The 27,227-nt window shown below is 44.1% G+C and overlaps 1 protein-coding gene and 1 non-coding gene across 3 annotated transcripts in view; both read left to right on the top strand.

Annotated features, from left to right (window-relative positions):
• Nucleotides 1–263: 263 nt before the first annotated feature.
• Nap1l4 (nucleosome assembly protein 1 like 4) overlaps nucleotides 264–27,227 on the top strand; it is a 36,390-nt gene continuing 9,426 nt past the window's right edge. For both annotated transcript variants that reach the window (XM_055614575.1, XM_055614576.1), the window contains exons 1-12: nucleotides 264–319; nucleotides 9,256–9,286; nucleotides 11,078–11,136; nucleotides 12,772–12,871; nucleotides 15,110–15,251; nucleotides 15,418–15,504; nucleotides 17,604–17,735; nucleotides 18,928–18,999; nucleotides 21,586–21,725; nucleotides 23,796–23,941; nucleotides 26,221–26,243; nucleotides 26,661–26,780. In XM_055614575.1, the coding sequence (XP_055470550.1) occupies nucleotides 9,273–9,286; nucleotides 11,078–11,136; nucleotides 12,772–12,871; nucleotides 15,110–15,251; nucleotides 15,418–15,504; nucleotides 17,604–17,735; nucleotides 18,928–18,999; nucleotides 21,586–21,725; nucleotides 23,796–23,941; nucleotides 26,221–26,243; nucleotides 26,661–26,780 (1,035 nt within the window). In that variant the 5' untranslated portion in view covers nucleotides 264–319; nucleotides 9,256–9,272. The remainder of the gene's footprint in view (nucleotides 320–9,255; nucleotides 9,287–11,077; nucleotides 11,137–12,771; nucleotides 12,872–15,109; nucleotides 15,252–15,417; nucleotides 15,505–17,603; nucleotides 17,736–18,927; nucleotides 19,000–21,585; nucleotides 21,726–23,795; nucleotides 23,942–26,220; nucleotides 26,244–26,660; nucleotides 26,781–27,227) is intronic.
• Nucleotides 19,635–19,761, top strand: LOC129682414 (small nucleolar RNA SNORA54). Its single transcript, XR_008720977.1, has one exon. It is a non-coding gene; the product is annotated as a small nucleolar RNA SNORA54 (small nucleolar RNA).

Raw genomic sequence — 27,227 nt, 5'->3', positions numbered from 1 at the left:
AAGCCCGAAGTCCTCCAGCAGCCCCTTTAAAGAGGCACGGAACTGCGCGTGCGCCAGAGTATACGTCATTACTCTATTTACATAGAGCTTGAGGGCTTGAGCTCGGTGCCGTGCCCCTCAACGAATTTTGATTGGATGCCGCCTCTCTCGGCGCCTGGGCGCAGTTGATATACAGTTCTATTGCTCATTCGCAGCCCGTTTTACTCGCAGAGGGCGGGGCCTGGCGACGCGACCAATGGCAGGTAGTCTTGTTGGCAGCCACGGCGGCGCAGCCCCGGAGCGAGCTTAGCACGGGCGCCACTGCCGCAGGAGGCGCGAGGTGCGGTGCCGGCGGGTAACGGCGCGGCGGGCGGCTGGACTGGGACTGGGGTGGAGGAGGTGGAGGCGGGGGTGGGCGGCGCGGGCGGGCCGACGCACCATGGCGGCCAGCAGAGGCGGGCGGCGGCCCGGTCGGCGGTCGGGGGGGCGGGTGGCGGCGGATGGCGGGCCCGTCCCTCCTCCGCGCCGCCCCGCCCCCGGCTGAAGGTCAGCGCGCTTTGTTCCCGCCGCCTAAGAGCGCACGCGACGCCGCGCAGGCGGTTCCCGAAGGGGACGAGGCCTCCCCAGCGAGGTGGGCCTGGGTGCGCCTTGTCTTAAACCGCGCCTGGGAAGGAAGGGGTCCACCGGGCCGCCGCCTCGCCCTTCCGGGCTTTGCATGGTCTCCACACGGCGCCCTGCTTCGGCCTCACTCTTAGAGCTAGCGGTGGAGGCGGAGCCAGCCTAGAGACACACACTGAGCCCTTCAGACCTTTGGGCCCCTGAAGGTTTGGGGGTCGCCAGCAGTACCCCTCCTCCCAGGGGTATCCTTGGGGCACGTTGGCTTGCGTTTTTCTAACTCTTTCCTTTGCTGCCTTTTGGAGGAATTTCTGCGGTAGCTGCCTGCACGTACGCTACCATAACGGGCATATGCAAATTACCCAGCAAAAAAAGCCCTCGTTGAAGTTCTTGGTCCTAAAAGTTACATGCTTTTAAGTTACTGCCTCCTCCCCGTCATAGTAGCTGCCTCCTCTCGGTGACTAATCTCTGCTTACTACACATCAGGGGCTCCGTTAAGCTCCTGACGAATATTTTAACTCCATTCACAATAATCTGTGATAGAGGTGCAACAGGCTGAGCATGCCTTAACAAGAAACGCCTGGGTTCAGAATCGGTTCAGTTTGTGGAATATTTGTAGGTTTGGCAGATGAACATACCTAATCTGGAAGTTCAGAATGTAGCATAAAGCTCAAAAAGAAATGAGGTTTGGAGTTCTGAATTTTTGGCATAGGACTGTCCGGGCTGTGTTGCAAATTAAGGCCCTGTTAGGTTAAGTGTGATGGTAGCTTGTATTTAAAGTCAGATAGATTTAAACCTGGCTGAGTGTTATAATAGATAAGTATTTATCATTATATAAATAGCGTTCGGATGAACAGTGAGATTCTGAGGAAAGAGGGGGAGCAGTGATAGGATTGGAGTATAGTCCAGAATTAAAGAGAGATGGTTTATCTGTCAGGGGCAGTAAATGATGCAGATTTACCTGCATCATTTTAATGTTTTTGTCTAAAGCAGATGCTGTAAAACTCAGTTGTAGGTATTTTTCTTCTTGGCCGACCATTATTGTTTTACATTGTTACAACATCTAAATGTCTTTATTTTCATGTATTACTTTTCAGTCCTAACCTTTTTCAAATTAATATAGAGTAACTGGTGAAAATAATAGGCAGTTTTATCGGTTCCTAGATTAAAAGCCATCACCAAAATTCTGGGGAAAGTGGATATTTTGGGGGATCATCTCAGAAAGCATGGCCATTATGGCGCTTGGATTTGTGTAGTTGAGAATATAGTGTTTACCAGTGGGCAACAAAATACTTCTTCAGAGATGCAGTTCTTAGGGATGAGGTAGTTCATCCCTTCAGTCTGACTTTGTTCTTGAATCTTAAAATGTCCCAACTAATATAGGTGTGGCAGTACACACCTATAGTCCCAGCTGCTCTGGATCTTTAAAATCAGTCTTGGCAACACAGCAAGATATTATTTCAATTTTTTTTTTCCAACTTGCCTCTTGCTGTCTTTATGCTGTGTAGTTTAAGACCTGTACAGAGCATGTATTAGGTCCCTGCTAGCTGTCTTTATGTATTTTAAGGCCTGTGCAGAAGTTTCTGTTGTATTTATCTAAATTTTTTTTTCTGCCAATACTTAAAATTTTTGTTTTGAAAGAAAAAAAATTCTGGGCAAGAGTAATTTAGGGGCAGGAGAGATGATGGGTTAGCAGTTAAGAGCATTGCATGCTCTTACAGAGGACCTAGGTTTGAGTCCCACTTCCTTGAGGTGGCTTCTAATGGTCTATTACTCCACTTCCAGGGTTCCAGCACCCCCTTCTGGCGTTTTCAAGTGGTGCACAGACAAGCTGGGAAAATACCCATACGTATAAATAAGTTAGAATTTTAAGAAAGTATTTTAAATCTGTGAAGGTCTAAGGGCCTTCTGTGTGAAATAGGCAGATAGGTGAGTATTTTTGCTGCTTGGATCCTGACCCAGGTGACCTGTTCTGAAAAAGAGGGAGTAGTTGTGATCTGTTGGGGACCACTAGCCAGTGAGTACAAGGTTTTCTGTTTATTTAAAATGGTTGTGCTATCTTATGTCGGGGGATGTAGAAGCGGGACACTCAAGGCCAGCCAGCACCACAGCAAGAGAGAGGAGGTGTATTTTGGGCATTTAAATTGAAGTTGATGTCAGTTTGCTGTGATTACTGCTGTAGTGGAGGAAGCTGCTAGGGGAACCACAGGGACTTCCTCTTTTACCCCCTGCCCTTTTGGAGGACTCTGTTAGTGAACCATATTTGGGAAACTTGTTATTGATCACAGATTGGGGGCCTGTTTTGAGCAGAGTCTTGTATTGGACTTTCAAGCATTTTGAAGACATAGTTGATGGTAGTGTAGTTTGTTTTCATTTAGCAGCCAGGCTTCCCCAGCCCTCTGTAGAGGAAGCTCAGCTGCCTTACGTTAGTCTGCTATTGAATTTTACAGTAACAGGAGGAACATTATATCTTTGTAGTATGGACTACAGAAGCTAGCTTTGTGAACTTTACCTTTTAATTCTGACTGCTTGCTACTTAGCCTTAAATTCCTTTTTCTGTGTTGTTTGTTCTGTCAGCTCTTGTAACTGAGTGTGCTTCTATCCTATGCCCAGGAAAGGCAGTCTAGTGAGGTGAGATTAGCTCTGAGCTGATGTACAAAGTCACACTCACTCAGTTACTTCAGAGTAGCTTTATGGCTTTGTGCCATATTCATGCAAGATCTCCAACACATCTCGAGGGTCTCAAGTAGTAAATAGCGGCCTTGCCCTTCCTGCAGTAGAAGCAGGCGAGAGTCAGATGGGGGCAAATACTTTTGAGGCACTGGCGTTTTGGGAGGTTGTAATTTTAAGTATGGGGAAAGGAAATGCTTCTTAATAAGATGAAGAGATAGCCAGTGCCAAAACGGCCCTCTGCTTGTGCACTTCTCACGACTTTTCCAACTGCTGCAGCATTACCTCCTCTACTAGAGGAGTATTTTGCTTGAGGAAAAAAAACATCATTTCTCCTGAAGCCTGGTGGTATGGCCTCTATAAATCTCTGGCGAGATAACTTGCTGTTTTCTGTTAGAGGTATTTTAGTAGATATTGTAAGCAGGTGTGACTAAGGAAATGTATTCCTCCTGTATCTTCCAAAATTGCTTAGGGTAGGCCAAAGTGTCCAAAGGGAGTTCAGTGCCATTGTACTTACAGGTACTTAAATGCAGGGATTAACTGGGCTGAGACTCTTGGCTACCCTGTTTCATACTAAGTCCTTTGCTGAGCCCTGAACTCTGAATTGAGTCAGTGGACATGCTCTGCCCTCCTGGAAGTTTCTCATTATTAGTGTTAAAAACACTGAATGAGAAGTTTCAAAAGCAAACAGAAAAGAAGGAAAAAAAAACCACTTAGCACCCGCAGTTACCAATCTAACATACATCTGATTGCTTAAAAATATTATGGGCTAACAAGAAGGCTCAGCTGGCAAAGGTGCCTGCTGCCAAGCCTGATGACCTGAATGTGTTCCATGGCCTCCACATACTAAAAGGAGAGAATTGATTCCTGGAAATTGTCCTCTGACCTCCATGTATATGGCACAAACAACACCCCCCCCACACACAATAAATATGTAATAAAGAATTATAAAATATTTTATTAGGGCTGGGGAAATGATTCAGTGTTCGAGAGTACTTGCTGCGTAATTGTGAGAACCTCAATTTGGACCCAAGCATCTATGTGGAAAGCCAGTTATGGCCTACCTAAGGCTAGCTTCAAGTTCAGTGAGACTTGGGAAAATAAGGTGGAAAGTGGGAAAGCAGTATACCCTATGTCCTTTGGCCTCCACACATGTGTGAACAGAGGTGTACACAGCACACACACATAAAATAAAACATTGTCAAATAACTATGTTACATGGAGAATTGTTTTCTTGGGGATTTTGTTGTTTCTTAGTTTTGCTTCAAACAGCACATCTGTTGTGTCATAGTTCAGAGGTTAGAAGTATGAAGTCAAGGCCATGTTATCTTTCAAAACCTGTAGTAACGATTGATGGCTGTGGTCTTTGCAGCTATAATTACTTCAATATCGGCCGCTGTCAACACTTGTGGCTGGGGGAGTCTCCTGTTTTGTTATTGTTTTAAAGACAAGGCTCAGGCTGTCCTGGAACTTGCTATACACCTGATGATGAGTCACCACTCATTTATTCAGTGCTGCAGTCAAACCCAGGCCGAGTGCAAGCCTGGGTTGTTTAGGACAGTCTCACTGTATAGCCCAGCCTGACCTCAGTCTTACTCTTTCAGTGTCCTGCAGGTGTGCACTACTTCATCTGACTTCGTATGGTTTGCTTTGTATTTTTCTGAGAGGTTCTCTTGTCTCAGTTGAGGTTGGCCTTCATATTCTGACTCCATGGCTTCAACCTCCAGTGTGTTGAGATTTTAGAAGAGCTGCCAACCTGGTTTAGTTAAATTTTGTCATAAAGGCTAAATGATGAAGGAAGGCCATATACATTAGATTAGTAGACATTAAGTATAGTTTAAATTGTTTTAAACATAAGGTAAAGGCTTCTCGTGTGTGTTTAGGATTGGATACCTCTACCCTTTTAGTTAAGGGCAGGGAACTACAACAGTATTTCATACAGACAAGGTTTTATAGTGTATCAAAGGCTGGCCTTGAACTCAACAATTTAAAAGAGAAATGAATGTTGTGATTAGTAGCCCTTTCCTCCTTTTCTAGGAATGGACCCAGGCACTCTGTTGGGGAGTGGTTTGCTGCTGAGCTGCATCTCCAGCCCAGTTAGCAACACCTTGTGATTGTCTGAGAATCTGAATCAGTTCCCTAGAGGTTTAAATTTTACCATGTGCACTTAGGATAAAAGGAGTAGTAATGAGCTATGTCCATTGTCTGGCCTCACTCACTCACTCAGCCCCTTTTACATGGCCCTAAGTTGTTACAAGTCAGTTCTGTAGGACCTGATCACACATCCTCAGCTTCACCGGGTCAGCTGTCACCTTTCAGACTGTGAACCAAGTTACTGTGCCTTAGAGTTTATGTGCGTGCACATACATGGATACGTGCTGGATATGGAGGTCGGAGGACCTGGGAATCTGTTCTCTTTGACCGTATGGGGCCCAGTAATTAAACTCAGATCATCAGGCTTGGTGGCAAGCACTTTTGTCCTCTGACCCATTTCTCCAGGCTAGTTTAGGTTAATAGTAATCATTTGCTTATCTGTGTTAAGACTTTGAGGGCCTTTGACTTTATGAAGACAGATAATCTATAAAAGTGTAGGTTTTGTGAAGTGTGGTGACACTCCACAGCTTAGGCTTTTCTTGGTCTTTCAGGGGTGCCAGTTGAGGTGCTCACAATTAAGATCACTGGCTCCTGTTGCAGCAGACATGAGCTTGGTTCTTATTACCTGTGCAGTGGCTCTAAACCACCTGCAGCCACTCCAGTTGCGGGAGGATCTGGTGTCCTCTTCTGGCCTCTGAGCATGTATGCTGCACATGCATGCAGGCATTCATATGCACAAAAGGCTTTTTGTTTGTTTGTTTAATCTTTAAGAAGTGGCTGGTTTAAAATTTGCTATTGAAGTTTAAAAAGTTTTTCCTCTGAAAGGTTTTTTTGATGTTTGGAGCAAGAGAGATGAATCTGTAATTGAGCTGTTGTCTTGTCTTACCAAAATAAAAGCAACATGTTGGCCCTGGAAGGGAACCTAAACCTCTGTAGTCTATTAACTTAGGTCCCCTGATGCCTGTCATAATTTAACTTGATTGCTAGGTTTTTTTTTTTTTGTTGTTGTTGTTGTTGTTTTGTTTTAAGACAGGTCCTTCTGAACTGGGTGCAGTGGCACGTGACTGTGATCCCAGCACTCCGGGAGGCAGAGGCAGGCAGATCTCTGAGTTTGAGGCCAACCTGGTCTACAAAGCAAGTCCAGGATCGCCAAGGGTATACAGAGAAACCCTGTCACCAAAAACCAAAGAGAGATACAGAGACAGGTACTTCTGTAGACCAGGCTGGCCACTTGCCATGTAGCCAGCATAACCATACCTTTCAGGTCCTGTGATTACAGGTGTGCATCATTGTGTCTGGCTCTTGATGCATTTTAAAAGTAGTTTGCCTGACAAGGCTTTGAACTGTGGCTTAATAAAACCAGCATTAAACCTGTCACTTAGCCTTTAAAGCAAAATGTATGTTTATCGAGTACCTGCAAATTGATAGCTCTTTGTGACTTTCAGTGTTTGGTAAACACAATAATGGATGGTGCTGGAGCGTGTTGCCTTGGTCTCAGTGTCCAGGGTAGGGCGCTGTGTATGCATGGGTCATAGTGATGTGCAGGCCTGCTGCACCATTATGGTGAGGCAGTTGAGCTTCACAATTGCTTCAGGTGGGTATGGCTTCTATGTTTTTTGAGTTTTTGGTCCTCAGACCCAGGTGCTGAGAAGTGCTGTACAGCTGGGAAAGGGTGGAGGCCTATGAGTGTAATCTAGTCATAGGTAGGTAATGGGGTACTGTATGTAGCCAAAGTGTAAGGAGTGCCAGTGTGTAAAACCAGCTCAGCAGTATGTATTGCTCATTTTTTAACCCAGAAATCTTGCCATCTAAGTTAAGAAAAGCAAAGGATAGGAAGCCACATTTGACTAAGGTGTTCATGAAGACCATGAACCAAGGGTATATGGCAGAAAAGCCTCCGTGTTGGCCATCTGGGCAACAGTGTTTGCTGGCATTGAAAAGGGTGAGCTTTGTAGGGTGGGTGTAATAATGTGGCCAGTGAGTTTGGCTAGATTTGTGGAAGGTTCTTTGGAGCTGAAGCTGGGTTTGAGAAGCTGCTGTGTTGCTGAGGGTTTGGTCATCTGCAGTACTGTTGTCACCTTACCCTTTTTTTGTGCTTCCATAAAATAGCTTAGGTTTAGTCAGGCACAGTTGCACAAGCCTCTAATCCCAGCTATCAGGGAGGCAGAGGCAGGTAGATCCTAGTGAGTTCAAGGCCATGCTAGTAGTCTGGTCTACAAAGTGAGCCCATGACAGCCAAGGCTATACAGAGAAACCCTGTCTTAAGAAAAAAAAAAAAAAAAAAAAAAAAAAAACAGAAACCAAATAAATAACTTAGTTTCAAAAAGACAATAGTCATATGTACTGGCTGGTTGGTTTGTGTGTCAACTTGATACAAAGTAGAGTCATCAGAGAGGAAGGAGCACCAGTTAAGGAAATGCCTCTATGTAAGGTATTTTCTGAATTAGTGATCAGCGTTTGAGGGTCCAGCCATTGTGGATGGGATCGTCCTGGGCTGGTGGTCCTGAGTTCTATACGAAAGAAGGCTGAGCAAGCCAGTAAGCAGCACCACTGTGGCCTCTGCATCAGCTCCCGCCTTCAGCTCCTGCTCTGCTTGAGTTCCCTGCCCTGACTTCCTTCGGTGATAACAACAATGTGCATGTGTAAGCAGAATAAACTCTTACCAACTTGCTTTTTGGTCATGGTGTTTTGTGACAGCAGTAGAAACCCTAACTATGGATCATGTGCTATGTTTTTGTGCGTTTTTTTAGTTTTCTTTGAGGCGGGATTTCACTGGGTGTCCCTGGCTGCCCCGAACCTCAGTAGATATACCTGTCTGTGCCTACCAAACCCTGAAATGAAAGGGTATGAGCCACCTGCACACTTTTTTTTTTTTTTAACAGTAAAAACCTAATAGAAGATTGATCTGAGAAACAGTTGCACATCGCTCTTGCTGGAACCGTTTTTCCCAAGTCTTCTGTTTTCCTCGCACCAGCACAGCTTTCCGGTCTGCACTATGTGCACTCGGCAGGTGTGAAGGGCTTTGTATGGTGCCTCAGTCACCGTACCTTTAAAGTAAGGAGGGCACCTTGAGATGAAGCATTCTTACACAGTGGTCATGTTGAGTGTCTTAGTGTTTTTACAGTGCAGGTGGCATAAAAGATAAAGGCAGGTAGATTAGCATTACTCTATCTGAGAGACAGTTCAAATGTGCTTTTGAAATGTTTGGGTAACTTGCTGTGTGGATCTTTTAGGTTTATTGTAGAGAGAAGATTAGATTCTGTTTTCTTACTGTGAAGTCTGGTCACTTTATTTTAGTCGGTAAGAATGCTGTGGCTCTAGCTCAGTTTGTAGCAGGTATAAAGCTCTGGATTTGATACTGAGCACTGCATAAACCCAGTATCACGGTGCATACTTGTCACCTTAGTACTGAGGGTGTGGAGGCTAAGGGTCAGAAATTCAGAGTCATCAACTACATAGCAAGTTGGAAGTCAGTCTGGATTACATGAGATCCTGTTTCCAAAAAAATAAAGTTTTTAAAGTAAAGCATGCAGATAAATGAAACCTAGATTAATTTCATTTTATTTTTTGACATGGTCTCACTATGTAGACCTGTCTGGCCAAGAACTCTGTATAGATCAGGCTGGCTTCAAACTCACAGCTTGCCTCTGCCTCCCAGGTGTTGAGATTAAAGGCATGTATCACTATGTCCAGTGAAACCTAGATCTTAAGTGCACTTGTCTATGAGATTAACGTGTGTGCTCAAATAATGCCAGGCTACATCTGGGAGATTTTCATTTCCTTCACTTGCAGAAGGATCTCAATTGCCATGTCTGGTGGAGTGCCATTGTTAGTTGATGTTAGAAGAGTGATACATTTTTTTGGTGTGAATGTAACTGTGAACTTTTTCATTTGTAGGGGACAAAGGCATTCAGATGGCAGAAAACAGGTAAGCCAAACTGGACTTTATTGGACTTCAAAATTAGGTAGGGAGCTAGAGCCCACTGTATTTTAGAAACTAGAATTCAAAGTTAAATGGTTGGTTTTGGTTTTGGGATTTTTTTTGTTTGTTTTTGTTTTTGAGACAGGGTTTCTCTGTGTAGCCCTGGCTGTCCTAGAACTTGCTGTGTAGACCAGGCTCAGATTCACCTGCCTCTGCCTCCGGAGTGCTGGGATTAAAGAAATATACCACCACTGCCTGGCCTCAAAGTTAAATAGTTTAAACTTCAAGGAATAATGGCCTTCTTTCTTAGTTTTGCTGGCAAAGAAATTGATGTCAGATACCAATTGTCTCAGACACTGATATTCGGAGGCCTTGTGTAGAAGTTTCTGTTCTCCCTGGCCTTTAACCTATTTTTCCCCACCCTTGGTGAAATCCTGTCATTAACCTGATGTAGGTACCAGGGATCAGGGAAGGGTTTTTATTGCTAGCCATTAGGCCTCTGTTTTTGAAGGCCATTGTTTGGTGATGCTGTGTGGCTGGCAGAACACTGTGACATTGCATCTACTGCAGGAGGCCACTGTGTGTGCTGCTGACCACATGGTAGCTAGTTGTTTGAGTGGTGTGGTTTTTAAGTGCTACAGGACGATTATGCAATCAGGGGATTGACTATAAAAGATTAAAGGCTGGAGAGATGGGTCAGTGGTTAAGAATATGTACTGCTCTTGCAAAGTCCTAAGTTTGGTTCCCACCACCTGAATTAGGTAGCTCACAAACTCCAATTCTGGGGATCTGAAGTTTTTTTTTTTCTGGCCTCCACTGGCATTGCACATACTCAAAAATGGACATATGCATAAACAGTTTTTGTTTGGGGGTTTTGTTTTGTTTTTAAGACAGGGTCTCAATGTGTAGCCCCAGGTGGCCTAGACCTTGTGGGTAACAGGATGGCTCAAAACTCTCAGAGATCCACCTGTGTCTGTTCCCAAGTGTTGGGTTGAAGGTGTATACAACCTCACATGGCACACATATATTTTGTTTTTTTTTTTTTTTTTTTGCTTGTTTTAATTTTCAAGATAAACTGAGGCTGATAAGATGGCTCAGTAGATAAGGGCACTGTCTTTTCCTCCAGTGGCCCTGAGTTCAATTCCCAGCAACCACATGGTGGTTTACAACGACCTATACTGCAATTTGATGCCCTCCTCTGGCATGCAGGCACACATACAGATACAGTACTCATACATAAAATAAATTAAAAAACAATCAGGTGAACCGTGGTGGTTCATACTTGCCATCCAAATACCCACGAAGCCTGGACTACGGCATTAGGTTAGACTGGCTACTGAGTTAGTCTCCAAACAAAAAAGGAAAATTAAGCTTTGGCAAGGGTTGCAGTTTAGAACTTTGTAAAGCAGCCTGTGTGTTGGGTATGAGAGGTAAGGGAGCCGGGTGGATGTGATCTTTTTAGATGAGAGGAAGGCTCCCTTAAGTAATACAAGTCATTATCTTTTTTGTTTGTTGTCTCTCCACCCCCTTGGGGGACGGGGTCTCATTATATAGCTCTGCCTGTCCTGGAACTCACTTTGTAGACAAGGCTGGCCTTGGATTCACAGATACATGTGCTTCTGCCTCCCACGTGCTGGGATAAAAGGCTGTGCCACCATGCCCAGCCAGTGTTACCCTCACCTGACCTGGAGTCTCTTGCTGCATAGATCCCTCCCTAATACATTGGACAGACACTGAAAATCCAATTGGTGCTGTATTTACGACTCGTGTTTATAATACTTTGTAAACTTGTTTTAGTCTTTCAGATGGAGGCCCTGCAGATTCTGTGGAAGCTACTAAAAATGCCAGTAATACAGGTCAGTTTAATGTATGAAATGGTGTTTGAGGGTTTCCATATGTGACTGGGAGCCTCCTCTTCAGAACCACTTATTACAGTAATTATAATAGCAGTAACGAATTTCTAAGAGAAAAATCAGCACTTTATTTAGTGACTAGAAATTTAGACCTCCACAAAAGAGAACAACAACCCCATTTACTGCTTATCCACATGACCTGGGCATCAGAATGTTAGCCAGACTTGCACTCTAAACTTCCCTCTCCTTATTTTGAAGCAAAATCTAGATATGTCACTATGTTCATAAACTCACACATAGTATTGAACATTGCAAATCTGATTGAATACATGCATGTAATAATAATGATAAAATAAAAAAGATTCTTAATCTGTCTCTGAGCTGAGTGTGCAGACTATGATATAACCTCAACACTTGGGAGTCCAAGCAGGAGAGTCTCGAGTTCTAGGTGAGCCTGGACTATATGAGAGGGAATTTGTTCAGCTCCATCACCAATGAAGGACAGTTCCTACTCTCTTGGTGTCTCCTTTTTTTATTTGGGGAAAAGGTTCTAAATAATAGCTCAGTGTTACAAGTCTAGACAAAGGCATGTGAACTGTCAGAAGGATTAAGGAGGTCAGAGTACTTTTTGCTGGAGGTGGTTTTTAGGGAGAAAGGGCTTTCTGGCAAGCTGGGGAGAGCCATCTCTTTGGACTGAGAAGTGGGTGGATGCTATTTCACTTCAGAAGCTAATCTTGACCTGTCCCTGGCTTCCAAACACCAATGGGACTGGGAAGCAAGGTGTAACCAGAATTACACCCCTGAAGGTTGGTAGTTAGTGATCTCAGATAGGGGCCTAGGGCTTAGCTGTCTACAGGCCTAGTAGTATCACCAACTACCCCCTGGGGTAATTAAAAAAGATACTTTTTGTTTGTTTTGTTTCTGGAGACAGCGTTTCTCTGTAACAGCCCTGACTGTCCTGGAACTTGCTCTGTAGACCAGGCTGGTCTCAAAGTCAGAGATCCACCTGCCTCTGCCTCCTGGGTACCCTACAACAAAGATGCTTTTAAAATATAAGTCTCTACACTTTACTATATTTAGAAATTAGTAGCAGTTAAGTAGACATATGTTGGGGTTTTATTTATTTTTAAAGCAAATGTGGTCTGAGACAGTAGTGTTTTTTTCTCCTTGTCTGTGCCTAACACGAGCTTCTTTTCTTACTATGAATATTGGCCTAAAAAGCAGAAGGGAATGTGTACTACTTTTTTGTTTATTTTCTGAGATAGAGTTTCTGTCTGTAGCCCTGGCTGTCCTGGAACTTATTATGTAGACTAGGCTGGCTCCAGAACTCAGAGATTGTCTGTCTCTTCCTCCTAAGTTCTGGCATTAAAGGTGTGCACCACTACGCCCAGTTGGGAATGTATTTGTAACACACATTTGTGGTGATAAAGATTGAGCCCAGGGCTTCATGTGCTAGGTAGGTACTGTGCTGTTAAATTACATTCCCGCTCTCTTGTGTCTTTTTATTTTGAGATAAGGTCGTGGCATGGTATTCCCTTTCAGCCTCTTGAGTAGCCTGGGTGACAAGCCAGAGATCCATGTTAGTGTTTGGGTTCTTGGCTGCAAAATAACTCTGATCTCATTTCCAACTCCTCATAGAAAAACTCACAGACCAGGTGATGCAGAACCCACAAGTGCTGGCAGCTTTGCAGGAACGTCTCGACAACGTCTCTCACACTCCTTCTAGCTACATAGAAACGTGAGTACACTGCCAGTCAAGTGACAGAATAAACAGCTTGCCTGAGTAGGAACAAGTGTGGAGCAGTTCATCTTGTCTGCTTGGTGGTGCACAGTGCCACCATGTGGCTGGTAGAGTGCTGTCTGGCCATCACCCACATCTTTACCCTTGTCAGGAGATATTTGTCCTGGCTGTTGTATGGTAGAAATGAGATGCCCACTCCGAGCAGTGCTTCTCAGGGCCTCTCCGTCTGCCCCCTGGAAGAGATGAGCCAGGTTCCATAACATTTGGACAAGGCTTAGCTGTTACAAAAGGAGGAGACACATTTCCTTATATCCATTTACAGGCCTTTCTGGGTTTACTCCTCGGTGGGTACAGTCTGTCTTTGTCCTGTTTGGTTTTTTTGTTTGTTTGTTTGTTTTATGGAATAGGTGGTAGGGTATAGTGAGGGAGTTGAGAATGGTGTCTGGTTTTCTGGTTTTTGCAAGTGTGCAAAAGGAGTGCATTTGCTCACTGGGACAGAGGCACAGGGTAATGATAGATTGTGAGGGCACAGCCTCACTTGTATTGGTCTTGAACAGTGCGTGGGCCAGCACTGACTAGCTGCTTATGTGGCTCTGTATTCAGATTTGCTGTGAACAAGTTTTCACTAGGTGGTGTTAATTTTGGGGTTTTAATTTAAACAACTTTATAGGTTTCTTTTTTTCTTTCTCTCTCTCTCTTTCCATTTTCTGGTTTTTTTAAGACATGGTTTCTCTCTGTAGCTCTGGCTGTCCTAGAACTTGCTCTGTATACTAGGCTGGCCTCAACTCAGAAGGTTCTCCTGCCTGTGTCACCTGAGTGCTGGGACTAAAGGCATGCACCACCACCACTCTACATGTTTTTTTTTCTCTTGGTTTTTAGGAGTACTCATACACACACACACACACACACACACACACACACACACACACACACAAAGAAATACAGAGAAAGAAAAAGAAAGAAGCTCTGGAACACAGAGGCAAAGAAACTGCTGTGATTAGGAGAGACTTCAATATTGGTGTCTACAGACTTCATGTCTTTGTGGTTTCTGACAGCATCGGGGCCCACATGACTGAATCCTTGTCAACTTCCCTGTGTCTGGTCCTTGGGTGGGAGTTTTGCCTTTGTTCTTTATTGTTTCATCCTATTGTGCACATGTAGAGGTCTGAGTACAGTTTAAAGGAGTTGCCTTTCTCCTTCTACTTGGTGATTCTCAGGGACCTAGTCATGTCATTTGGCTTGATTGCAAGTGCCTTTACCCACTGAGCCATTTCTTTGGTGGGTTTTTGTTTGTTTTAAATTAAGGGGGGGGGGGTACATGTATATTTGAGTGCAGATGTCCATGGAGGCCAGAAGCATCAGATCTTCTGTAACAGTTGCAAGTATAACTATTGAGCCATCTCTCCAGCTCAAACCCCCCCCCTCTTTTTTTTTTTTGTTTGTTTTGTTTTGTTTGAGATAAAATCTCATGGCCAAAGCTGGCCTTGAATTCACTTTGTAGCCAAGGCTAGCTTTGAACACCTGATCATTCTACATTGACTTCTCAAGTGTTAGGATTATAGGTGCATAACACCATGCCGAGCTCCCTGCCGTGTGTGTGTGTGTGTGTGTGTGTGTGTGTGTGTGTGTGTGTGTGTGGTGGGAATTTGAGCAAAGGCTGTCTGAATGTTAGATTTGTGCTCTCTCTGAGATCTACACTCTTCTTCCTTGGTCTCTGTTTAGCCCAGAATAGCCTTCAACAACTTCTCTTATTGCTGTAGCCTCCCACATGGTAGGATTGCAAGTGTGTCCAGCTTTCCTTGGTCTGTTTTTCACCACCAGTTTGTTTGAGACAAAAGAGCAATTCTACAAACCCATCTTCCATTTCTGCTTTTGTTATGTTAGAAGATTGAGTCTGTTTTCACATCTGGCAGTTTGTATCTTTTCCAGTTTCCTCTTTTAGGCCCTCATCCTTTGTTGTTACTGTTTTGACAGAGTCTTTTTATATATTCCTGGCTATCCTGGAACTTGTTAAGTATACAATAGACAGGGCTGGCTTCAAGCTAACAGAGATACACCTGCCTCTTCTGGAATTAAAGGCATGCACTACCTTGCTCAGCAAGCAGTCCATATTTTTGGACATTTTTTGGCTTGTTTGCATGTAGGATTTTAGCAGCTCTTTCTAGTCAGGGTGCTTATGGTATTTGATGGTTGTTTGCTGGCATCCTAGTTACTTTATTTTCTGTTCTCTCGTAGTTTACCCAAAGCTGTCAAAAGGAGAATTAACGCTCTGAAGCAGCTCCAGGTGAGGTGTGCGCACATAGAAGCTAAGTTTTATGAGGAAGTTCATGACCTGGAGAGGAAGTATGCAGCCCTGTACCAGCCTCTGTTTGACAAGGTGTGTGCTGTTAATGTGCTTGCCTCATGTAGTCACTTCTGTGGGGTGAGACATGGTACCACCCAGGGACTTTGTGACTTGTCTTTTCAGAGGTCTGTGTAAACATCTTAGCTTTTGAGTTTGCAGAGAGCCTAATGTGCTGATGGACTCTTGGCTTTTTATGTAGAGAAGAGAATTCATCACTGGTGACGTGGAGCCCACAGATGCAGAGTCAGCATGGCACAGTGAGAACGAGGAGGATGACAAGTTGGCTGTAAGTGTCTGTTGTATAGTGTTGTTTAATCCTAGTTATTTTTGTGGTTCTTTCACTTATGGTTTATGTCCACAAAGCTTTGTAGAGTAGGCCTACAGTAGTTCTCTTCTCTCCACTAGGTGCATGGGTCCATGGTGACAATCTGGCATCTGAGGCAGTGCCGTCAGTTATCATGAGACAGAACTGAAATACAGGTCAGGCAGGCACAATTGGTTGTAGTGTGCAAGACATGGTAGAACATGATTCTTACCCCAGCATTAGAGAGACAGGCAGAAAGATTTCGAGTTCTAGGCCAGCCTGGTCTACGTAGGAGATCCTTTCTCCAGAACAAAACTAACTGTAATACCAGTGAGAGTTCAATTTCAAGGCCAGAAAAGATGGAGTTTAGCATGGGTGGGGACTGCACATGTTCCTCTTCAGTGGGGAGGTAGGCACATGTAGAGTGGGGCCTTCTGGAGACCTCAGGCTACTCAGTCTCATTCTGTCTCTAGGTCAGCAGGTGAGTGAGCGACCAGCATCATGACATCTGATCTATTTTTTATGACAGTCTCTCTCATTCAAATGCCATGGAAAGTTCAACATGGTACAAGTTAACTTTAACTTGTATCCTGGTATGTTCCCCCCCCTTTTTTTTAACTTATATATTTATTATGTATACAGTATTCTGCCTGCATATATGCTGCAGGCCAGAAGAGGGCGCCAGATCTCATTATAGATGGTTGTGAGCTGCCATGTGGTTGCTGGGAATTGAACTCAGGTCCTCTGGAAGAGCAACCAGTGCTCCTAACCTCTGAGCCATCTCTCCAGCCTCCCCCTTTTAATTTTTTTTTTTTTAAGGTACTAGGAATATAACCCAGAGGCTCACAAGCAAAAGTCAAATTTTCTACCACTGAGTCACACCCAAGTTCTTGTCAGTCTGATTTTATGTTTAGATAACAGATAGCTTTGGTTCAGTAGAATTCTCTTTCAGGGATCTTTTTGAAATATGTGTAACTTTTATGGTTACATGGACAGTTTTTTTGGGGAAGAGGGGAATGACAGTCTTATTATGTAGTCATGGCTGACATGGAACTCATGTGTAGACCAGGCTGGCCTCAAACTCACAGAGATGGCATATACCACCACACCCTGCCAGTGTTGCTCTTTTAGGTGTTGAAGGTGTGGTTTTGCATTAGTTAGTTCCTTACGACTCAAGAAAGCCTGTTTTGATGGTTTAAAGATCTCAGCATATTGTTCCATCATACCAGGCTATTGTGGCAAGCATTCAGAATTCATTTGGTTCAACTTCCTTTAACCTGCCTTCTTCCTAAGGCTGTATTATGTATCTCCCTTCCTTGGTGGTGCGTGGCTTTTTTGATCACAGTGCTGGTGTTTGCCCAATACATCTACCTTCATGTTCTTTGTCTTCCTGGGAACTGCATACCCAAGTTGCTGAACAGTTTGCTGCTGCAGCAAAGCAGGTTTTCTTCATTTCTGCTTTCTTTCTTTCTCTCTCTCTCCTTCCTTCCTTCCTTCCTTCCTTCCTTCCTTCCTTCCTCCCTCCCTCCCTCCCTCCCTCCCGCCCTCCCTCCCTCCCTCCCTCCCTCTCTTCCTTCCTTTTTTTTTTTTTTTTTTAAAGACAGGATCTCATATAGCCTTGGCTGGCTTGGAACTTGCTGTATAGACCAGGCTGCCCTCAAATTTATGGCAGTCTTTTTTTTGTGCCTTTGCCTCTCAAGTGTGGATTATCATACCTGGTCTGAATAGGGGCTTTCTTTACCTTAACGGTAATGGATGTGACACCACGTGTGTGTCTGCTGGAAGCTGTTGTAGTATTTATTCTTGCATGATGGCAGGAAGCTCACCAAACCAGACTGAACATTCTTTTACAAGTCTCGTGGCAATTTACCACCTCTTCTGTTTTCTCCCCTTGTTGGGACTTGCATTGTGACATTATATGTCGACATAGTGCCAAAAATTCCAACTCATGGTTTGGAGACACTCATACAGAGGGAAAAGGAAATCGTGTGATGGCCCCAAAATAATATCTTAGAGTAAGTCCCTGAACTGTGTTAAAATTTCATTTTCAATGATTTTTGTGTGTTGAATTTGTTTTGTAGGGAGATATGAAGAATAAAGTAGTCATAGCTGAGAAAGAAGAAGCGGCAGTGGAAGAGCTGAACCCCAAAGGCATCCCTGAGTTCTGGTTTACCATTTTCAGAAATGTGGACATGCTTAGCGAGCTGGTGCAGGTGAGCCTTCTGCCCACTGGATAGGTGGGTTGAGACTGGGGGTCTGGGGTGATGCATAACTCCTACAGTATGTTGACGGACTGGCTTGTGCTCACATACTGCTTTTCTAGGGTCTGGGAGATCCTTTAATGCAGATGAAAAGTCTCCTTTAGCACTTGGACAACAACCCTGATCCATAGGGGAGAGATCTTTGCTGGAGGGGGCCACATTTTCTTTTGAAGTTCTTGACAAGGCTGACAGTCCATTTTATACCAGAGCTTGAGAGGTAGTCTCCTGCAGAGTCCAGCACTGTACCCCAAGACCTTATTCATAAGTTCTTCCTGTAAAAGCAGGGATCCTGGGAAGCCTTGTTTTTGGATTCTTGTCACATGATCCGTGTATGCCTTAGCAACTGAAAACCCCATGCTGGTAGCAGAGGAAAGCTGACTCATAGTCTTCTTTGGCTTTATGGGATGGGAGGTTTGTAGAAATGAAGAGAGTGAATAAGAGTGATGGGGAAAGTTGTGTTTTCTCTAGTTCTTCTGGGTGATGCCCACACTGCTAGTTGGGCATATGCTTTGAGTAAAACCAGACTGTAATAATTTGGAAGGTGGTCTTTAGAGCTTTGGAACCTTAAATTCTGGGACTCAATGCCAAGCTCAAGATGAAGCAGGCTATTTACAAGTCTAAGCAATAGTCATTGTGAGAGCACAGAGCCATGGGAGTCATTAGTTCCTGTATGTTAGGGTTTGACATACTCTGTGTTCTTATAGAGGTGGCATATGCAGATTTGGAATATTTATTGTCCCTGATAAATACTGTGCAGGAAGACCAGCAATTAACTTGAGCCATTTCTTCTGATGCCAAGCCTTCTGTTTTGTCATCTTAGACTTTGGGGGCCAGAAGTGTTGTCTATGGCACTGTACCAACTGCAATGTCAGGTGGTGGCAGGAGAGCATGGGACTTCCCTGTAGCCAGCATTGGGGGTAGCTGTGGTGCCACTCTAGAGACAGGTAGCAGATGATTCTTGGCATGTTGTTGCTGCCACTAGAGATATATAGTGAATAACTATTGCATTGCTTTCCAGAAGTTACTACTAGATAAAGACAGAATTCCAATAGGAACAAGTACCCAGCCTCTGGGATACATGAAATTGTGGTTGCTATGAGGTATGGGCTGTATGAGGTTGTTCAGGAGTCTCTCTATTTGTTAGGAATATGATGAACCGATCTTGAAACACCTGCAGGATATTAAAGTGAAGTTTTCAGACCCTGGGCAGCCTATGGTGAGTACTGACCAAGCTCCTTGCTGATTGACTAAGGTGCAAAAGATCTGATTCTTGTCACTCAAGTTGGGCAGCCCTGAGCATGCCTGCTCCTCAGATTTCTCTTGGTGTTGCAGATGCAATGTGAGCTGAGCATTTGGCTAGTAACACAGACCATGTCCTGTCCCAAGGCTGAGCAGCCAGCTGGATTCAGGCTAGTGCCAAATTGAACTCAACTTAACTGCTGGGCTGTGGTTATCTCTTGGTCATCCTCAAATTTAGGTTTTTTGTTTGATAGAGATGATGAGCACACCATACTTTCCCTAGGTGTCACATGGGAGGTAGCAGGATGAGGTGGCATGAGCTTGTACTCCCTGGAGGGAGGTGAATTACTTGAGTATAGGAGTTAGGACCAGCCTGAGTCACAGCACAGTGAGACCTTTTCTTAAAAGAATGAAAAGAACATACACAAACATGAACAACACTGGTGCAGAAATCTAGATACTAAGGAAAGTAACCTTCCTGGGTTTAGCTTAAAATAACCAATGTAGATGTGACTGATAGGGTCAAACATTGGAGGTAGTCTGGCTTTGGGGAAGATGGACTTAACTAGTGTGTGTAGTGCTGGTGCTTACTGAGCCTCACCCTCTACTCAGGAGCACTGTTCGTAACCTGTCAGCCTTGCTGTAGCTGGCGGGTTCCATTCCAGTGCTACAGGATTTCCAGTGACACATGACTGACTGGCTGGCTGGTGGCTTTCAGTTTCAGGTCTTGGAGACATACTCTGTGAGGGGATACCAAAGGGATCTTGAGAGAGGAACCTAAAGGTCTCTGTCTTCTCATTTTTACCTCAGGCCCTGGTTAATAGGTGGAGGGAGATAAGCCAGTGGGTGGGATTTCTTTATCATCAGTTTTTCAGGGGCAGCTGAACACATCTCATCTTTCTTTGCTTTGTGAATATTAACATTTGGCTGTCGCTCTGAAGATGGGGCCGTGGATACTGGGAGCTCAACATGCTTGGTCAGGGGCTGTTTTCTTACTCATGTGGCCGCAGCAGTTTGTTCCTACTCAAAGCTCTGGCTATGCTGCCCCTTACGAGGCAGTTTTGAGATTCTTACTGTTTTTTCCTTTCAGTTCAGATTCAGTTGTTGTATTGTTTGTTTTTACATGAATTATTTTATTATTATAAGATAGTCTTGCTGTGTAGCCTGGGCTAACCAAGAATATATACTAAGCTTATATACTAAGCTGTCTTTTGTGGCCCACTCTTGCCTCTCCTGCCCATGTTCTGGGATTACAGGCTTGTGCTACATTGGCTGGCTATTTGTTTGTTTGTTTGTTTCTTTGACACCATCTCAGGCAGGCCTAAAAATCATGGCAGTCCCCCTGTCTTAGCCTTCCAGGTGTTGAGAATATAAAAGCATGAACCCACCTACTCTTAAGCTGGATAAGATTTTTTTTTTTTCCTGTCTTATTAGAAGCCTGTTTGATTTCTGAGGCCTGTTTATTTCCATTGTCAGTCAATTTTGTCTTATCTACATGTTAGTAGGGCCCTTACTTCCTGCTGAGGCAAGAGGATTGGTATGAGAATGAGATCAGCTAGGCTAGAGTAGACTGCCTCCACCACCCCCCCCCCCAAAAAAAAAAATCTGGTAACAGAAATAATCTTAGATTCTTATATGTAGAAAGCATCCACAGATCCTTCCTTCTGGTGGCTGCTTCCCATTTGAATTCTAGGTAGAGCGAGCACAGTGAAAAAAGCAAGAGGAGCTCTTCACTTCATGAGTGTCTGTGGGCATTTCACATGGTCCTTCCCATCTGGGAACATATATGTGTTTGTTCTCTAGTGGGCGTTCTTGAACCCATTGACTCTTATTCTCTTTGTGGGTCGAGGAGGCGCGTCTGTTTTTCTTTATGAGTAAGTTCAGGGTGAATGCATGCGTCACACTAATTCCGCTGACGGGATGAATTCCCAAAATCAAGCACATTAATTTTTTTTGGTACATGAATAGGCCCAAAGTATTGGTCAGTCCTACATAGTTTGTTGTTTGGCTTTTTTAGGTACATTTTGCTCCAGAAAAAGCACATCTTGCTCGTTTTGTTGTTATTTCTGCTTTTTGAGACAGGGTTTCTCTGTGTAGCTCTGGCTATCTTGGCTATCCTTGAACTCAAAGATCTGCCTGCCTCTGCTCTCAAATATTAGAATTAAAGGTGTGCACCATTTCCTATTTTGCCTGTTGTTTGTTTTTTTATGTTTGTGAATTGTCTGAATGTGTTTTTTGTTTTTTGTTTTTTTCCTTACTGCCATCCTGGACTTGATGTACCTATTTTTCTGCAAGTATTGTCTCCCTGTGTGCTCTCTTAAGTACTGTGCAGCTTCAAGGGAACAGTTGACTCTGTCGTCTCTATCTACCTTCTCTGAAGGATCCTGTTTTTACTTTAAGACGTAGTCTAATCCAGATTTCATACAGAGAAGAAGTGGAGCAGGGTGGAGCTGCCAGGGTTGATTTTAGTAGGAGGAGCTACAGCCCATGAGAGGTGTTGTCAGATGTTCCCCTAAGCCTTTTGCAGATGTTAGGTAGTTCTTACTCTGTATCTTTGCTTCAGTCTTTTGTGCTAGAGTTTCACTTTGAACCCAACGACTACTTCACCAATCCTGTCCTGACGAAAACATACAAGATGAAATCAGAGCCAGACAAGGCCGACCCGTTTTCATTTGAAGGTCCTGAAATTGTGGACTGTGATGGGTAAGGACATGTCTTTCTGAAATAAAAGCAATAATGGTTTTGAATTTTAAAATGAAAAGAGTCAGGTGTAGGGGTACATGAGTTCCAGGCCAGTCTAGGCTGTGTAGCAAGATCTGTGTACAACAAAGAAGATAGAAAATAGAAATGATGTTTTAAAAAAAGCCTTAGGGGCTAGAGAGATGGCTGTGTAATCATGAGGATCAGAGTTCAGACCCTAGCATTTATATAATAAGCCAGGCATCCTTCTTATGTCTGTAGCCCCAGCTTTGAGGATGCAGAAAGATTACTGGGACTTGTAGGCTTCCCGCCTAGTAAGACAACTCAAGCCCTGGGTTTAGGAAGACCCTGCTTCAAAGGAATAGGTGAAAAGTGATGGGGAAGACACCTCTTCTGCCTGGCATCTGGCCTGTGTCGTCTCCCCCAACACACATTTGTGCTTACATACAGATCTACAGAAATAATTTTTTGCTTGTTTAGTTTTTTGTTTCTTTGTTTTTAGACATGGTTTCTCTGTGTAGGCCTGGCTATCATAGAATTTACTCTGTAGAACAGGCTGGCCTTGACCAGAGATCCTCTGCCTCCTGAGTGCCGGGATCAAAGGCATGTGCCACCACCGACCAGCAATAACTTTTTTACAAAATATACTTAAAAGTCTGGAATCACTTAAAACCCCTGCAGAGATTATATGCAGTAGCTTGTAGTTGGGAAGCTATAATGTGGACATTGCCAAAGCTAAAAAAGATGTGTCGTATCTTGAGGTTCAGATATACTCATAAGCCTGTGCTCACTTTCTGTTTGAATGGGGCCAGGTGTTCAATTTTCAAGACACCATGAATTTGAAGGGTTTAGTTTTTTGGCAGTGGAAATTGAACCCAGGACTTTTACACACAAGACCAGGTACTCTGCTACTGGCTTGTGTCCTCAGCCCCATGTCTTTTTTTTTTTTTTTTTAAGATTTACTTTTTATTTTTACTTAATGTATATGGTTGTTGTGTCTGCATGTGTATCTGTACCATGCGTATGCCCACAGAGGATGAATAAGGGCATCAGATGCTCTGAAATTAGAGTTAAAGATGGTTGTGAGTCACCATGTGGGTGCTAGGAAGCAAATACTGGTCTTTTGAGCCATTTCTCTAGCCTACCCTGAGTGTTTTTGGTTTGTTTTTGAGACAGGCTCTGGCTTGCCTAAAACTTTCTTGCTTTGTAGACTAGGCTGAACTTAGAGATCCACCTGCCTCTGCCTCCCGAATGCTGGGATTAAAGGCTGTGCCACCATCATGCCCAGCAAAGCCCCAGACTCTTAGGAGCAGAAGTATTTATTGAATGGTGAAGTTCGTGTAGATCACAACCCATTGACAGCTTTGGAACTTGGCATTTGCCACCTGATGTCAGTGTTAGTCTCTAGACCATTCAAAGATAAAGTTGACTCCTGTGAGTGTGTGTATGTTTAGGAAACTGACTGTTGAAGTAAAACACTTAACACAAGCTCAGTGTTGCTAATGTCACTAAGTGATTTGGGGCTTCACTAAAATTCTACTTGATTCAAAGGCTTGGAGTATTTAGGGCTTAGGGTTAAGGGAGATCTTTTTCTGGGGCCAATATGTCATGTGGGAGAGGGTTTGGCTTTTCTCTGAGTTCCTGAGCAGACATCATTCAGCTGCCACCAGAGCTGTGAGACAGCAGCCCCTGCTATCCTGTTCATGAGTTGATTTCTGAGTTGGAATATGTGAGTGATAACCCTGGGTGTGCTCAGAGGCAATAGGTAGTGAGTTCTTGAACATTATGTGGATTTGACAGGGTCTTACACAGAATACTTTTCAGAATCTTTATGGACTATTGTGGGAGAATGCTGTTGTCATTTCAGAGCTGTAATGTTTTGAGCATTGGTTACCCAAGGATGATGAGACCAAGCTAGTCTTGTAAGCAGCCATACAGATGGCTTTGGGGTTCTTTTTCTTTGTTTGCAGAATAGTGGTGTCAGAAGTGTCATAGAGCTGTGGCTTCCTTCCTGGGATAGTAGTGGGATTTCTCTTGGGACAAGTGCCTGTAATAGATGCCTTGCCTTTGCAGGTGTACAATAGACTGGAAGAAAGGAAAAAATGTCACAGTCAAAACCATCAAGAAAAAGCAGAAACACAAGGGCCGGGGCACCGTGCGAACCATCACCAAGCAAGTGCCCAATGAGTCTTTCTTCAACTTCTTCAGCCCCCTGAAAGGTGGGCAGGAGCAGCTCTGTGTGTTGTTTGAAGTCGCTTCATACCCTCATGTTTGCTTAGCTCTCAGGAGAGGATGATCACTTTTCTGGACATGTGGACATTTTCTAGGCCAGCTTCCTAGGCAAGAGGTGGTCCAGGCTCTCTAGGACCCTTCCTAGTTCAAGCTAGTAACAGTTGTAGTTTCTGAGTTACCTGTCTAACTTTTTTTTCTTACAAATTCAGTTTTTCCTAGTTTTGCATGATTTGACAGACTATAGGGGTTTATTTGGAATTTCTATGTAATAAACACAAGAAGGTAGATTTACAATTTTTTAAAGGCTTGAAGCAAAACCATAATATTGAAGCTTTTTGTTAGTTTTCTGAGCTGTACGATAATGATGGGACCTTGAGCCTAGTAGTAATGACTGCAGTCTGTTTGGGGAGTCCTATCTTGGTAGTCCCACAGTAACTCTGTTGTCAGTAGAAGATGTTTGCCCAGACCCTTTCTCGGTGTTAGAGCATGGGTATGAGGTGACAGCATTTTCTTGTTATTTTCCATGAAGGGACCATCATTGGGCATAAATGTCCATCTCTGCGGCCAAGGTTTTCCAGTGTAGAGTTGTTGGGGGTGGGGAGCCTCAGGCCGGTCTCTTCATGGATCTGGGCACTTTGCTTTGCTTTGTCCCAGAGCTTGCTGGTCTGGGACCACCATACTTTCCCTCATGGGACATTTGGATGTTATTGTTGTAATGGCCATTTTCTATGACTTCAACTTTGAAGCCATAAAATACAAAGTATGTTAGTTTGGTAAATAAGAACACCCATATGCTTAGTGCTCAAGTTTCCTGAGTAAGGAAATTCCTTTTGAGCACACACTGACTTGTTGGACCAGGCTGGCTATGTGGAGCTCAGCTCCTTGCCTTCAAGAGTCAGCTTCTCTGAGCATAGTGTGTATGCCTTTAATTTCAACATTTGGGAGGCAGAGACAGGTGGATCTCCGAGTTCAAGGCAAGCTTGATGCCTACGAAGTGATTCCAGAACAGCTAGAGCTACATAGGACACCCTGTCTTGAAAAAGAATGATAAACTTTCTCAGGAAAGTTTTCTAAAACCATTCATTCATTCGGGTTTTTTTGAGGCAGGGTTTCTCTGGGTAGCCGTGGCTGTCCTCGAACTCACTCTGTAGACCAGGCTGGCCTTGAACTCAGAGATCTGCTTACCTCTGCCTCCCAGGTGCTGGGACTAAAGGTGTGTGCCACCATGCTTACTTCGCTAAAACTGTTCTTATGGCAACAGAGTGAAAGTGGAATTAATTGATAAACAGACATGATTTTAGGGGTGATGTGTGACAGTGACACACTCTGAAATTAGCTTATTCAGTTTCCAGCCCACATTTTACTGGGAAGTTAATATAGACTGTAAACAGTGCTTCCAGGAAATTGAAGAGGAGAAAATAAGGAAGTAGCTACAATGTTAGCCAGGCAGCCCATAACAGTATAAAATGATGAGTTCTGTGAACAGAAAAGGATAGTGTTAGGGGGTGAGTTAGCGATGAAGGAGACACTACATAGTATAGTCCTCACTGACCTTCAGCCTACAGAATTGGTCTAAAAGGTACATGCTGGGGTGCTTGTCATTGGGGAAATAGGGGTTCAGCCCTCAGACCCTGTATGTACCTTGCCTACATGGCAACAGTCTCTTGTGGGTAGCTCTCATACAACCAACACTGTGTCTTTGCACCAGTGAATGTTGCTAGCCTGGGACAAGTGACATGAGTCCTGTGAGAAATGCTGGTTAAGCAGAGAGGATTAGATTAACTACAGCACTTTGCTGTCAAAGGTCCAAATCATCTGTCAGGTGATGGTTGCTTGGCTTCATGGAGTGTGGTAAGAACCCCACTTCTCTTTGGCCTGGTGAATGTCAGCATCACTCTGATAGTCTTATGTGTAGACCCTCATCAACCTTGGGTGAGAAGCTGCACCCGCTCTTCTCGTGCCTCCATTGCAGATAAGCATGCACCATTCAGCATTGTACAATGTGTAGGGTCAGTCTCTACATGGTACCAGTTCATTGACTAAGGCAGCTGATTCACCTACCTCCTGCTCATCCTTCAAACTCTCAGGTGTTTTTGCCCACAGCCTTCCCTAGCTGACGTAATGTTAATAGATGGAACTTATGAAAATGTTTACATAGTGCCTCCTTGGGGTCTGATGGAGATGTCTTGCCAGCTGAGTCCCCTTCATTGTGAATGATAAAATGTTGGTTGTCATTGTAATGTAAATGTGTTGTCTTTTCTTCTAGCCTCTGGAGATGGAGAATCACTGGTAAGATGTGTTGTCAAAAGCCCTAGTTTTCTATCAAGTATTTCCTGATAGGCACTGCTTTTTCTGATCCATTCCTTTCTTGCTCTTTTAGTTTCTGTAGTTAAAGTGAAGTTGTTATAGTTTGGGCCTGGGGAGAAATGTTTGTTTTTTTCATGCCTGCCTTTTAGTCCTCTAGAGACCCCAAAGTCCTGGCTCTGAAACATAGGACAAGTGGCAGAGCTGCAGCCTATCTTCTCTAGTTTTGTTTTCATGTCATTTCCTCTTATACTTTGAACATTAGCTTTAAGGTAGCTTTAAATGGCTTTGAATGTGGTGACTGTTACCCAGCAGTGCAGATGATTCAGAAGTAAGGGTTGAGGGAGGTACTAAGCATGTCTTTACCCCACTGAAATGAGTTAACTATTGATTTTCCCTCAGGATGAAGATTCCGAGTTCACCTTAGCCTCTGACTTTGAAATTGGGCATTTTTTCCGTGAGCGCATCGTGCCACGGGCTGTCCTCTACTTCACTGGGGAGGCCATAGAGGATGATGACAATGTATGTGGGGCATGGGGGTGGTCACCTGGGTGCTTACTCCTGTGGTGCTCAGAGACTCTGCGCTGTGGCCTAGAAAGCTCTGAGCTGTGTATTGCCTCATTATCCAGATCCAGAGTCCTACAGCTCTTTTGTGTTAGGCTAAGAGGAGGAGGTGTCCATGAGGCTGTCAGTCCTGTCACCTGGGAAGCCAAGATGCTGCCTCATTTAGCCTTGTCTTCTTAAGACCTGAGGGCTCAACTGTTCTGTGGAAAGCCTGAGAACTTGAGCAAAGTCCATTATGAAAGAAGCCCTTCCTTGGGGAGGTTGGGCCACAGCAGATAGTTACTGGCATTTGCTTCATATTAGCCAGTGTCAGAGTAGAGCCCCGCAGCAGAGGCTCCTGCCCTATGAATTGTGCTCCAGGTATTAGTAGCCCATACTAATGTGACCTGGTGTGCAGGTCCTCGT

Source organism: Psammomys obesus, unplaced genomic scaffold (assembly GCF_907164565.1).
Source record: "Psammomys obesus unplaced genomic scaffold, mPsaObe1.curated_primary_1811, whole genome shotgun sequence".
In the NCBI taxonomy this organism is placed as follows: domain Eukaryota; kingdom Metazoa; phylum Chordata; class Mammalia; order Rodentia; family Muridae; genus Psammomys; species Psammomys obesus.
The sequence above is the reverse complement of the archived record's forward strand: the minus strand, read 5'-3'. Positions and strand labels throughout refer to the sequence as shown.